The 13,361-nt window shown below is 48.1% G+C and overlaps 1 protein-coding gene across 7 annotated transcripts in view; it reads left to right on the top strand.

Moving 5' to 3' along the window:
- CSNK1G1 (casein kinase 1 gamma 1) overlaps window positions 1-13,361 on the top strand; it is a 214,087-nt gene that overhangs the window by 106,795 nt on the left and 93,931 nt on the right. For all 7 annotated transcript variants that reach the window (XM_063926348.1, XM_063926349.1, XM_063926350.1 and 4 more), the window contains one exon: window positions 10,745-10,814. In XM_063926348.1, the coding sequence (XP_063782418.1) occupies window positions 10,745-10,814 (70 nt within the window). The remainder of the gene's footprint in view (window positions 1-10,744; window positions 10,815-13,361) is intronic.

Raw genomic sequence — 13,361 nt, 5'->3', positions numbered from 1 at the left:
AAACAACATTATTTCTCTAACGTCCTAAGTGGATGCTGGGGACTCCGTAAGGACCATGGGGAATAGCGGCTCCGCAGGAGACTGGGCACAAAAGTAAAGCTTTAGAACTACCTGGTGTGCACTGGCTCCTCCCCCTATGACCCTCCTCCAAGCCTCAGTTAAGATTTTGTGCCAGAACGAGAAGGGTGCACACTAGGTGGCTCTCCTGAGCTGCTTAGTGAAAAGTTTAGTTTTAGGTTTTTTATGTTCAGTGAGACCAGCTGGCAACAGGCTCACTGCATCGAGGGACTAAGGGGAGAAGAAGCGAACTCGCCTGCGTGCAGAGTGGATTGGGCTTCTTAGGCTACTGGACATTAGCTCCAGAGGGACGATCACAGGCCCAGCCATGGATGGGTCCCAGAGCCGCGCCGCCGGCCCCCTTACAGAGCCAGAAGAGCAGAAGAGGTCCGGAAAATCGGCGGCAGAAGACGTCCTGTCTTCAACAAGGTAGCGCACAGCACTGCAGCTGTGCACCATTGCTCTCAGCACACTTCACACTCCGGTCACTGAGGGTGCAGGGCGCTGGGGGGGGGGCGCCCTGAGACGCAATAAAAACACCTTGGATGGCAAAAAATGCATCACATATAGCTCCTGGGCTATATGGATGCATTTAACCCCTGCCAGAATACATAGAAAAACGGGAGATAAGGCCGCCGATAAGGGGGCGGAGCCTATCTCCTCAGCACACTGGCGCCATTTTCCCTCACAGCTCCGTTGGAGGGAAGCTCCCTGGCTCTCCCCTGCAGTCACTACACTACAGAAAGGGTTAAAAAAGAGAGGGGGGGCACTAATTACGCGCAGTATTAAAGATACAGCAGCTATAAGGGGAAAAACACTTATATAAGGTTATCCCTGTATATATATAGCGCTCTGGTGTGTGCTGGCAAACTCTCCCTCTGTCTCCCCAAAGGGCTAGTGGGGTCCTGTCCTCTATCAGAGCATTCCCTGTGTGTGTGCTGTATGTCGGTACGTTTGTGTCGACATGTATGAGGAGAAAAATGATGTGGAGACGGAGCAGATTGCCTGTAATAGTGATGTCACCTCCTAGGGGGTCGACACCTGAGTGGATGAACTGTTGGAAGGAATTACGTGACAGTGTCAGCTCTGTATAAAAGACAGTGGTTGACATGAAACAGCCGGCTACTCAGCTTGTGCCTGTCCAGACGTCTCATAGGCCGTCAGGGGCTCTAAAGCGCCCGTTACCTCAGATGGCAGATATAGACGCCGACACGGATACTGACTCCAGTGTCGACGGTGAAGAGACAAATGTGACTTCCAGTAGGGCCACACGTTACATGATGGAGGCAATGAAAAATGTTTTACACATTTCTGATAATACGAGTACCACCAAAAAGGGGTATTATGTTCGGTGAGGAAAAACTACCTGTAGTTTTCCTGAATCTGAGAAATTAAATGAGGTGTGTGATGATGCGTGGGTTTCCCCCGATAACAACTGATAATTTCTAAAATGTTATTGGCATTATATCCTTTCCCGCCAGAGGTTAGGGTGCGTTGGGAAACACCCCCTAGGGTGGATAAAGCGCTCACACGCTTGTAAGGGCTGTACCCTCTCCTGAGATGGCCGCCCTTAAGGATCCTGCTGATAGAAAGCAGGAGGGTATCCTAAAATGTATTTACACACATACTGGTGTTATACTGCGACCAGCAATCGCCTCAGCCTGGATGTGCAGTGCTGGGTTGGCGTGGTCGGATTCCCTGACTGAAAATAGTGATACCCTAGATAGGGACAGTATATTTTTGCCTATAGAGCATTTAAAAGATGCATTTCTATATATGCGTGATGCACAGCGGAATATTTGCCGACTGGCATCAAGTCTAAGTGCGTTGTCCATTTCTACCAGTAGAGGGTTATGGACACGACAGTGGTCAGGTGATGCGGTTTTCAAACGGCATTTGGAAGCAACATAAGAAGACGCCGTATTATCAGGTGAGACCGATTCTAAATCTAAAATCTTTGAACACTTACATACAGAGGTTCAAATTCAAGATTGAGTCACTCAGAGCAGTGATTGCGAACCTGGAAGAAGGGGACTACATGATGTCTCGGGACATCGAGGATGCTTACCTTCATGTCCAAATTTACCCTTCTCACCAAGGGTACCTCAGGTTTATGGTACAGAACTGTCACTATCAGTTCAGACGCTGCCGTATGGATGGTCCACGGCACCCCGGGTCTTTACCAAGGTAATGGCCGAAATGATGATATTCCTTCGAAGGAAGGGAATTTTAGTTATCCCTTACTTGGACGATTCCCTGATAAGGGTAAGATCCAGGGAACAGTTGGAGGTCGGTGTAGCACTATCTCAGGTAGTGTTGCGGCAGCACGATTGGATTCTCAATATTCCAAAATCGCAGCTGGTTCCGACGACTCGTCTTCTGTTCCTAGGGATGATCCTGGACACAGTCCAGAAAAAGGTGTTTCTCCCGGAGGAAAAAGCCAGGGAGTTATCCGAACTAGTCAGGAACCTCCTAAAACCGAGCCAAGTCTCAGTGCATCAATGCACAAGGGTTCTGGGTAAAATGGTGGCTTCCTACGAAGCAATCCCATTCGGCAGATTCCACGCAAGAACTTTCCAGTGGGACCTGCTGGACAAATGGTCCGGATCGCATCTTCAGATGCATCAGCGGATAACCCTGTCACCAAGAACAAGGGTGTCCCTCCTGTGTTGGTTGCAGAGTGCTCATCTTCTAGAGGGCCGCAGATTCGGCATTCAGGACTGGGTCCTGGTGACCACGGATGCCAGCCTGCGAGGCTGGGGAGCAGTCACACAGGGAAGGAATTTCCAGGGCTTATGGTCAAGCCTGGAGACATCACTTCACATAAATATCCTGAAGCTAAGGGCCATTTACAATGCTCTAAGCTTAGCAAGACCTCTGCTTCAAGGTCAGCCGGTGTTGATCCAGTCGGACAACATCACGGCAGTCACCCACGTAAACAGACAGGGTGGCACAAGAAGCAGGAGGGCAATGGCAGAAGCTGCAAGGATTCTTCGCTGGGCGGAAAATCATGTGATAGCACTGTCAGCAATTCCGGGAGTGGACAACTGGGAAGCAGACTTCCTCAGCAGACACGACCTCCACCCGGGAGAGTGGGGACTTCACCCAGAAGTCTTCCACATGATTATAAACCGTTGGGAAAAACTCGACAGGTATTGCGCCAGGTCAAGGGACCCTCAGGCAATAGCTGTAGACGCTCTGGTAACACCGTGGGTGTACCAGTCAGTGTATGTGTTCCCTCATCTGCCTCTCATACCCAAGGTACTGAGATTGATAAGATGGAGAGGAGTAAGCACTATATTCGTGGCTCCGGATTGGCCAAGAAGGACTTGGTAACCGGAACTTCAAGAAATGCTCACGGAGGATCCGTGGCCTCTACCTCTAAGTAGGGACCTGCTCCAGCAAGGACCCTGTCTGTTCCAAGACTTACCGCGGCTGCGTTTGACGGCATGGCGGTTGAACGCCGGATCCTGAAGGAAAAAAGGCATTCCGGATGAAGTCATCCCTATCCTGATCAAAGCCAGGAAGGATGTAACCGCAAAACATTATCACCGCATTTGGCGAAAATATGTTGCGTGGTGCGAGGCCAGTAAGGCCCGACGGAGGAAATTCAACTGGGTCGATTCCTACATTTCCTGCAAACAGGAGTGTCTATAGGCCTGAAATTGGGGTCCATTAAGGTTCAAATTTCGGCCCTGTCAATTTTCTTCCAAAAAGAACTAGCTTCAGTCCCTGAAGTTCAGACGTTGTAAAAGGGGTACTGCATATACAGCCTCCTTTTGTGCCTCCAGTGGCACCTTGAGATCTCAATGTAGTTTTTGGGTTCCAAAAGTCACATTGGTTTGAACCACTTAAATCTGTGGAGTTAAAATATCTCACATGGAAAGTGGTCATGCTGTTGGCCTTGGCCTGGGCCAGGCGCGTGTCAGAATTGGCGGCTTTATCCTGTAAAAGCCCTTATCTGATTTTCCATTCGGACAGGGCGGAATTGAGGACTCGTCCTCAGTTTCTCCCTAAGGTGGTTTCAGCGTTTCACCTGAGCCAACCTATTGTGGTGCCTGCGGCTACTAGGGACTTGGAGGACTCCAAGTTGCTAGACGTTATCAGGGCCCTGAAAATATATGTTTCCAGGACGGCTGGAGTCAGAAAATCTGACTCGCTGTTTATCCTGTATGCACCCAACAAGCTGGGTGCTCCTGCTTCTAAGCAGACTATTGCTCGTTGGATTTGTAGTACAATTCAGCTTGCACATTCTGTGGCAGGCCTGCCACAGCCAAAAATCTGTAAATGCCCACTCCACAAGGAAGATGGGCTCATCTTGGGCGGCTGCCCGAGGGGTCACGGCTTTACAACTTTGCCGAGCAGCTACTTGGTCAGGAGCAAATACGTTTGTAAAATTCTACAAAATTGATACCCTGGCTGAGGAGGACCTGGAGTTCTCTCATTTGGTGCTGCAGAGTCATCCGCACTCTCCCGCCCGTTTGGGAGCTTTGGTATAATCCCCATGGTCCTTACGGAGTCCCCAGCATCCACTTAGGACGTTAGAGAAAATAAGAATTTACTTACCGATAATTCTATTTCTCGTAGTCCGTAGTGGATGCTGGGCGCCCATCCCAAGTGCGGATTGTCTGCAATACTGGTACATAGTTATTGTTACCAAAAAATCGGGTTATTGCTGTAGTGAGCCATCTTTTCTAGAGGCTCCTCTGTTATCATGCTGTTAACTGGGTTTAGATCACGAGTTGTACGGTGTGATTGGTGTGGCTGGTATGAGTCTTACCCGGGATTCAAAATCCTTCCTTATTGCGTACGCTCGTCCGGGCACAGTATCCTAACTGAGGCTTGGAGGAGGGTCATAGGGGGAGGAGCCAGTGCACACCAGGTAGTTCTAAAGCTTTACTTTTGTGCCCAGTCTCCTGCGGAGCCGCTATTCCCCATGGTCCTTACGGAGTCCCCAGCATCCACTACGGACTACGAGAAATAGAATTATCGGTAAGTAAATTCTTATTTTGTAGTCTGAATTGCTTCTTTATACACATTTCTCTAACGTCCTAGTGGATGCTGGGAACTCCGTAAGGACCATGGGGAATAGCGGGCTCCGAAGGAGGCTGGGCACTCTAGAAAGATCTTAGACTACCTGGTGTGCACTGGCTCCTCCCACTATGACCCTCCTCCAAGCCTCAGTTAGATTTCGTGCCCTGCCGAGGTTGGGTGCACACTAGGGGCTCTCCTGAGCTCTTAGAAAGTTATAGTCTTAGAATTTGTTATTTTCAGTGAGACCTGCTGGCAACAGGCTCACTGCAGCGAGGGACTAAGGGGAGAAGAAGCGAACTCGCCTGCTTGCAGCCGGATTGGGCTTCTTAGGCTACTGGACACCATTAGCTCCAGAGGGATCGACCGCAGGCCCAGCCTTGATGTTCGGTCCCGGAGCCGCGCCGCCGTCCCCCTTACAGAGCCAGAAGCAAGAAGATGGTCCGGAAAATCGGCGGCATGAAGACTCTGTCTTCACCAAGGTAGCGCACAGCACTGCAGCTGTGCGCCATTGCTCCTCTCACACACTTCACACTCCGGTCACTGAGGGTGCAGGGCGCTGGGGGGGGCGCCCTGAGGCAGCAATAAAAACACCTTGGCTGGCTAAAATACCTCAATATATGGCCCCAGGGGCTATTTATGAGGTAAATACCCCTGCCAGAATTCCATAAAAAACGGGAGAATAGGCCGCGAAAAAGGGGCGGAGCCTATCTCCTCAGCACACTGGCGCCATTTTTCCCTCACAGCTCGGCTGGAGGGAAGCTCCCTGGCTCTTCCCTGCAATTCTACAGTACAGTAAGAGGGAAAAGAGAGGTGGGGCATTAAAATTGGCACTGTATACAGTATATTATATAAAAGCTATTAGGGACATAACTCAGTTAGTCCCTATATATATATAGCGCTCTGGTGTGTGCTGGCATACTCTTACTCTGTCCCCCCAAAGGGCTTTTGTGGGTCCTGTCCTCGTTTAGAGCATTCCCTGTGTTTCTGCGGTGTGTCGGTACGGCTGTGTCGACATGTTGAATGAGGAGGCTTATATGGTGACAGAACAGAGGCCGATATATGTGATGTCGCCCCCTGTGGGGCCGACACCAGAGTGGATGGATAGGTGAAAGGTATTAACCGACAGTGTCAACTCCTTACATAAAAGGGTGGATGACGTAACAGCTGTGGGACAGCCGGCTTCGCAGCCCGCGCCTGCCCAGGCGTCTCAAAGGCCATCAGGGGCTCAAAAACGCCCGCTCTCTCAGATGGCAGACACAGATGTCGACACGGAGTCTGACTCCAGTGTCGACAAATTGGAGACATATACACAATCCACTAGGAACATCCGTGACGTGATCCCGGCAATAAAAAATGTGTTATACATTTCTGACTTTAACCCAAGCACATCTAAAAATGGGTTTTAGGTTTGGGGAGAAAAAACAGGCAGTGTTTTGTTCCCCCATCAGATGAATAAATGAAGTGTGTGAAAGCGTGGGTTCCCCCGTTAAGAAACAAACTGGTAATTTATAAAAAGTTACTGATGGCGTACCCTTTCCCGCCAGGTGGATAAGTTACGCTGGGAGATATCCCCTAGGGTGGATAAGGCGCTCACACGTTTGTCAAAAAAGGTGGCACTGCCGTCTTAGGATACGGCCACTTTAATAGGTACCTGTTGATAAAAAACAGGAGGCTATCCTGAAGTCTGTATTTACACACTAAGGTACTAGACTGAGACCTGCAGATAGTGCTGCTGCAGCGTGGTCGGTGACCCTGTCAAACAGGGATACTAGTTGGCAAACATAAAAACATATTAAAGACGTCGTCTTATATATGGGGGATGCACAGAGGGATATTTTGCCGGCTGGCATCCAAAATAAATGTAATGTCCATTCTGTCAGGAGGGTATTAGAGACCTGTCACTGGACAGGTGATGCTGACTTAAAAAGCGCATAGAGAGCCTTATAAGGGTGAGGAATTATTTGGGGATGGTCTCTGGGACCTCGTATCCACAGCAACTGCTGGGAAGAAATAATTTTACCTCAGGTTTCCTCACAGACAAAGGTACAGTCCTTTCGGCTTCAGAAAAGCAAGCGGGTCAAATGGCGCTTCCTTTCTGTACAGAGACAAGGGTAGAGGGAAAAAAGCTGCACCAGTCAGCCTGTTCCCAGAATCAAGATTCTTCCCCCGCCTCCTGTGAGGCCACACCATGACGCGGGTGCTCCACAGGTGTAGCCAGGTACGGTGGGGGGCCGTCTCAAAAATTTCAGCAATTAGTGGGCTCGCTCACAGGTGGATCCCTGTTTCTTTCAAGTAGTATTTCAGGGGTACAAGCTGGAATTCGAGATGTCTCCCCCCAGCCGTTTCCTAAAATATGCCTTGCTGACAACTCCCTCAGGCAGGGAGGCTGTGCTAGAGGCAATTAATAAGCGGTATTCCCAGCAAATAATACTCAAGGTGCCCCTACTTCAACAAGGACGGGGTTACTATTCCACACGGGTTGGAGTACCGAAACCGCATGGTTCGGTGTGACCCATTTTATATTTAAAATCCTTGAACACAAAAATTCAAGTTCAAGATGGAATCGCTCAGGGCGGTTATTCCAAGCCTGGACGAGGGGGATTACATGGTATCCTGGGACATCAAGGATGCTTACCTGCATGTCCCCATTTACCATCCTCGCCAGGAGTACCTCAGATTTGTGGTACAGGATTACCATTACCAAGTCCAGACACTGCCGTTTGGACTGTACATGGCACCGAGGGTGTTTTATCATGGTAATGGCCGAAATGTTGATACTCCTTCAAAAAAAGGGAGTTGTAATTATCCCGTACTTGGACAATCTCGTTATAAGGGCGAGGTCCAAGGAGCAGTTGGTAGTCGGGGTAGCACTATTTTGGAAAGTGCTACAACAGCATGGTTGGATTCTAAACAGTCCAAAGTCACAGCTGGTTCCTATGACACGTCTACTGTTCCTGGGGATGGTTCTGGACATAAACCAGAAATAGTGTTTCTCCCGGAGGAGAAAGCCAAGGAGTTGTCATCTCTAGTCAGAGACCTCCTGAAGCCAAAATAGGTAGCGGTGCATCATTGCACGCGAGTCCTGGGAAAAATGGTAGCTTCCTACGAAGCAATCCCATTAGGCAGGTTCCATACAAGAACTTTTCAGAGGGACCTGTTGGACAAGTGGTCCGGATCGCATCTTCCGATGCATAGGCTGATAACCCTGTCTCCAAGGACCAGGGTATCTCTACTGTGGTGGCTGCAGAGTGCCCATCTTCAAGAGGGCCGCAGGTTCGGCATACAGGACTAGGTCCTAGTGACCATGGATTCCAGCCTTTGAGGCTGGGAGGCAGTCACACAGGGAAGAAATTTCCAGGGACTTTGGTCAAGTCAGGTTATTTCCCTACACATAAATATTCTGGACCTGAGGGCCATTTACAATGCCCTGAGGCCGGCAAGGCCTCTGCTTCAAAACCAGCCGGTACTGATCCAATCAGACAACATCACGGCAGTCGCCCATGTAAACCAACAGGGCGGCACAAGAAGCAGGATGGCGATGGCAGAAGCCACAAGGATTCTCCGATAGGCGGAAAATCATGTGTTAGCACTGTCAGCAGTGTTCATTCCCGGAGTGGACAACTGGGAAGCAGATCTTCTCAACAGACACGACCTCCACCCGGGAGAATGGGGACTTCCTCCAGAAGTCTTCCAATAGGATTGTACACCATTGGGAAAGGCCACAGGTGGACATGATGGCGTCCCGCCTCAACAAAAAGCTATAAAAGATATTGCACCAGGTCAAGGGACCCTCAGGCGATAGCTGTGGACGCTCTGGTAACACCGTGGGTGTACCAGTCGGTTTATGTGTTCTCCCCTCTGCCTCTCATACCAAAGGTACTGAGAATAATAAGAAGGCGAGGAGTAAGAACGATACTCGTGGATGGCCAAGAAGAGCTTGGTACCCAGAACTTCAAGAATTTATATCAGAGGACCCATGACCTCTGCCACTCAGACAGGACCTGCGGCAGCAGGGGCCCTGTCTGTTCCAAGACTTACCGCGGCTGCGTTTGTCGGCATGGCGGTTGAACGCCGGATCCTGAAGGAAAAGGGCATTCCGGAGGAAGTAATTCCTACGCTTACTAAAGCCAGGAAAGAGGTTACAGCAACTCATTATCACCGCATATGGCGAAAATATGTTGCATGGTGTGAGGCCGAAAGGGCCCCAACAGAGGAATTTCAACTAGGTCGATTTCTGCATTTCCTGCAAGCAGGAGTGACTATGGGCCTTAAATTGGGTTCCATTAAGGTACAGATCTCGGCTCTGTCGATTTTCTTTCAAAAAGAACTAGCTTCAGTACCTGAAGTTCAGACATTTATAAAAGGAGTGCTGCAGAGTCAGCCCCCGTTTGTGCCTCCTGTGGCACCTTGGGATCTCAACGTGGTGTTGATTTTCTTAAAATCACATTGGTTTGAACCACTAAAAACCGTGGATCTGAAATATCTCACGTGGAAGGTGGTTATGTTATTGGCCTTGGCTTCTGCCAGGCGAGTATCAAAGTTGGCGGCTTTGTCTTGTAAAAGCCCTTATTTGATTTTCCATATGGATAGGGCAGAATTGAGGACTCGTCCCCAGTTTCTCCCAAAGGTGGTGTCAGCGTTTCACCTGAACCAGCCTATTGTGGTGCCTAGGCTACTAGGGACTTGGAGGACTCCAAGTTGCTAGACGTTGTCAGGGCACTGAAAATATATGTTTCCAGAACGGCTAGAGTCAGAAAATCTGACTCGCTGTTTATCCTATATGCACCTAACAAGCTGGGTGCTCCTGCTTCTAAGCAGACTATTGCTCGTTGGATTTGTAGTACAATTCAGCTTGCACATACTGTGGCAGGCCTGCCACAGCCAAAATCTGTCAATGCCCATTCCACAAGGAAGGTGGGCTCATCTTGGGCGGCTGCCCGAGAGGTCTCGGCTTTACAACTTTGCCGAGCAGCTACTTGGTCAGGGGCAAACACGTTTGCAAAATTCTACAAATTTGATACCCTGGCTGAGGAGGACCTGGAGTTCTCTCATTCAGTGCTGCAGAGTCATCCGCACTCTCCCGCCCGTTTGGGAGCTTTGGTATAATCCCCATGGTCCTTACGGAGTTCCCAGCATCCACTAGGACGTTAGAGAAAATAAGAATTTACTCACCGGTAATTCTATTTCTCGTAGTCCGTAGTGGATGCTGGGCGCCCATCCCAAGTGCGGTTTATCTGCAATACTTGTACATAGTTATTGTTAACTAAATCGGGTTATTGTTGAGCCATCTGTTGAGAGGCTCTATTGTTTCATACTGTTAACTGTGTTTCATATCACGAGTTGTACGGTGTGATTGGTGTGGCTGGTATGAGTCTTACCCGGGATTCAAAATCCTTCCTTATTGTGTACGCTCGTCCGGGCACAGTACCTAACTGAGGCTTGGAGGAGGGTCATAGTGGGAGGAGCCAGTGCACACCAGGTAGTCTAAGATCTTTCTAGAGTGCCCAGCCTCCTTCGGAGCCCGCTATTCCCCATGGTCCTTACGGAGTTCCCAGCATCCACTACGGACTACGAGAAATAGAATTACCGGTGAGTAAATTCTTATTATTGCGAACTTGAAGCTTGAAATAAAGTGAAGATTTTTTTTTTCTAGGAACCAATTAAATCTCGTGCTCCTCAGCTTCATCTGGAATACCGGTTTTACAAGCAACTCGGGACTACAGGTACAGAAACTATTTATGCATGGCATTATGTAGAAGTTATTTGACAAGAGTTTTAGTCTTCGATAACATAGCAAGGTGTGGCTGTTATGCATCAGGTGTTCTTGTGTGGCTGCTGACAGTGGCTCAGCTGTGAATAGATAGTGTTCCGGCATAGGGTAGTTACTGTTACAATAGAATAACTAACAGGACAGTACCCCTGAACTTATCCAGAGATCAGGGAAAGTAGTTTCCCAGGAATTAGACACAGAGGGATTTAATAACCAATTTCTTAGGAATATCTGACAAGTTTGTTAAATGTCTAAGCTCCCTATTAGATGTTGGCATCAAAATATGTTTCTGTAGACCTTCCAATTTAAATGTTTACAGGAATCTCTAGGCTTTTTTTAGAAAGGTAAATGTGTTGAGAATAGCCTTAGATTGTTATATTATTTTCGCCTGGTTCTGTTTACAGCCTGTTTCATGTCTTATGTAATTAATTTGTGTCATTATACAGTAGCAGCGCTTTTGAATTAACAATTAAAAATAATGAAAATAATAACCCCCCCTGCGGAATGGTATCGGGAGCCCGCCGCTTTGGATCCTGCGCGTTTGGGTGCCGCTGTCAGTATTCTGACACCTGGGGTAAATAGGCTAACCCCCCCCCCGCAGCCTTCATCCCCTTCCCCCCTCCCCCCCCCCCCTTTTCTTACTCTGGACCTGACCCTAAGGAGCCCCGGCATACTTGCGTTTGGGATGCCGACAGTCTGTATTCTGGCGCCAGCATGTTGACCCATGTCGGGATATCAGCGTTGGCATTTCAACCAGTGTCTGTATTCCGGCGTCTGTATACAGTCTTCCAGCATCCTGAACGCCTGCATCCTGACTGCATCCCCTCCCTGCCATCTAAATATTAGTGCTGCAAGAGCAATGCTGTAGTCATTCATCCACTTAAAGACAGGTTTTGGGCTGTGTGGTTTGGTTTACGTTTTATAATTATTTTAAGTGCTCACAAGAATGGATGGGATCAAATACACGACAGGAAAAGCAGAATCAATAAAAGGGATCCATTTTACATTTAGAATGAACACAATATAAGATAAGAGTTTATTCAGATGTGGATGGAGGGGAGTACCGATTATTGGTAATTTGCACATGCACAGGACCCGTCCTGCAACGTAGCAAGCAACCTGGAATCGGACTGTCAGTGATTGACAGTCTGATGCTGTTTCGGGGGAAGGGCTGGTGGTGTGTCTACAGCGTTTAGTGGGAGGGAAGGGGCCAGGGATCTTCATCCTTGGATGGAGATTTCCTGACCCCTGCGACGTGTGGCTTGCGCCGACACCTTTTGATGGTGAGTGAGAGATATGGTACTGGGTCCTTGGACGCAGGTCGGAACACTACTGCAGTAGGAGGCATCTGCTTGTAATGGATGCCTCCTGCTGCATCACCATACAGCACCATCACTGCTACTTCCAAGGAATAGCAACTCCAGTCACATCTGAATGACCTGCAATAAGTTAACGATACATAGTTAATGGATAAATCTATGTAACAGCAAGGAAAAGGAAGGGGCGATGGTTAAAAGGGGGAACAGGACCAAGGCAAAATGGAAAGTAATGTAACTGACACATGAGCAAATGGGTTCTATAGGGGGTTTTCCTTTCTAACATATACTGTTCATATAAACTGACTGTAGTTAAAGATATATGCCTTTATGCTCCTGCAGAAGTAGCTGTTACAGGAGTACACTAGGCCATCCACAGAACCTTGTTCATTAGGGTTGCACATTTTGTATGAGTGGTGCAGGTACTTGTTAGAAACTACTACAGTATTATGTGTTACTGCTGATGTCTGAGAGTGACAGAGATTTCAGTGCAGCTTGCTATGGGGTCCATGTTGAGCACAAAATGACAGAACTATTTCAGAGTATCTCCTACCATTTTTAAATAATATGCGGCTGCTTTGCTTTTTTTTTCTTCTTAATCTATTCTATTTCCAACAGCCTGAGATTACACGGCTCATAATACACCCAGCTTAGTTCTAGCAGTGTAATCCTCAACCCATCCTCTAGTTATCACAGACCCAGAGACCTCTCTCAGTGCAGTTTTCAGAATAATTGCTTGTTTTTAATTTGCTTTTAAAATAAAGCTAAAAGTGCGAAGCACATGGTAAGCACAAATGGTCATCAGTTCTTTGGTTCGGTCTTGAATGACTGCAGTTATGTCACTCTAGGTTTTTATTTTCCACCTTTTTATTCTCATGGGCTTCCTGCCAGCTGCTCCAGCTTCCTCCCATGGTCCAGAAACATACCGGCAGGGTTAATTGGTGTCTAAACTAAATTTGCTCTAGTTCATATATGCTTGTGTTTAGTAGATTAGCATTATTCCCTACATACAGGAATTATGCAATGTATAAACCTTTTCTGAGCAGCTCTGTGTATTATTCTGGAGATATAAAATTAGAGGAGTAATTGAAACCGCTTTTAAATTTAACTATGAAAACACAAAAATTCTAAACTTTTTTTATTTTTTTTGGTGGGGGGGGATGTTCTCTACAGAAGCATGTAAG

The sequence above is a fragment of the Pseudophryne corroboree genome, chromosome 6 (genome assembly GCF_028390025.1).
Source record: "Pseudophryne corroboree isolate aPseCor3 chromosome 6, aPseCor3.hap2, whole genome shotgun sequence".
In the NCBI taxonomy this organism is placed as follows: Eukaryota; Metazoa; Chordata; class Amphibia; order Anura; family Myobatrachidae; genus Pseudophryne; species Pseudophryne corroboree.
The sequence above is the reverse complement of the archived record's forward strand: the minus strand, read 5'-3'. Positions and strand labels throughout refer to the sequence as shown.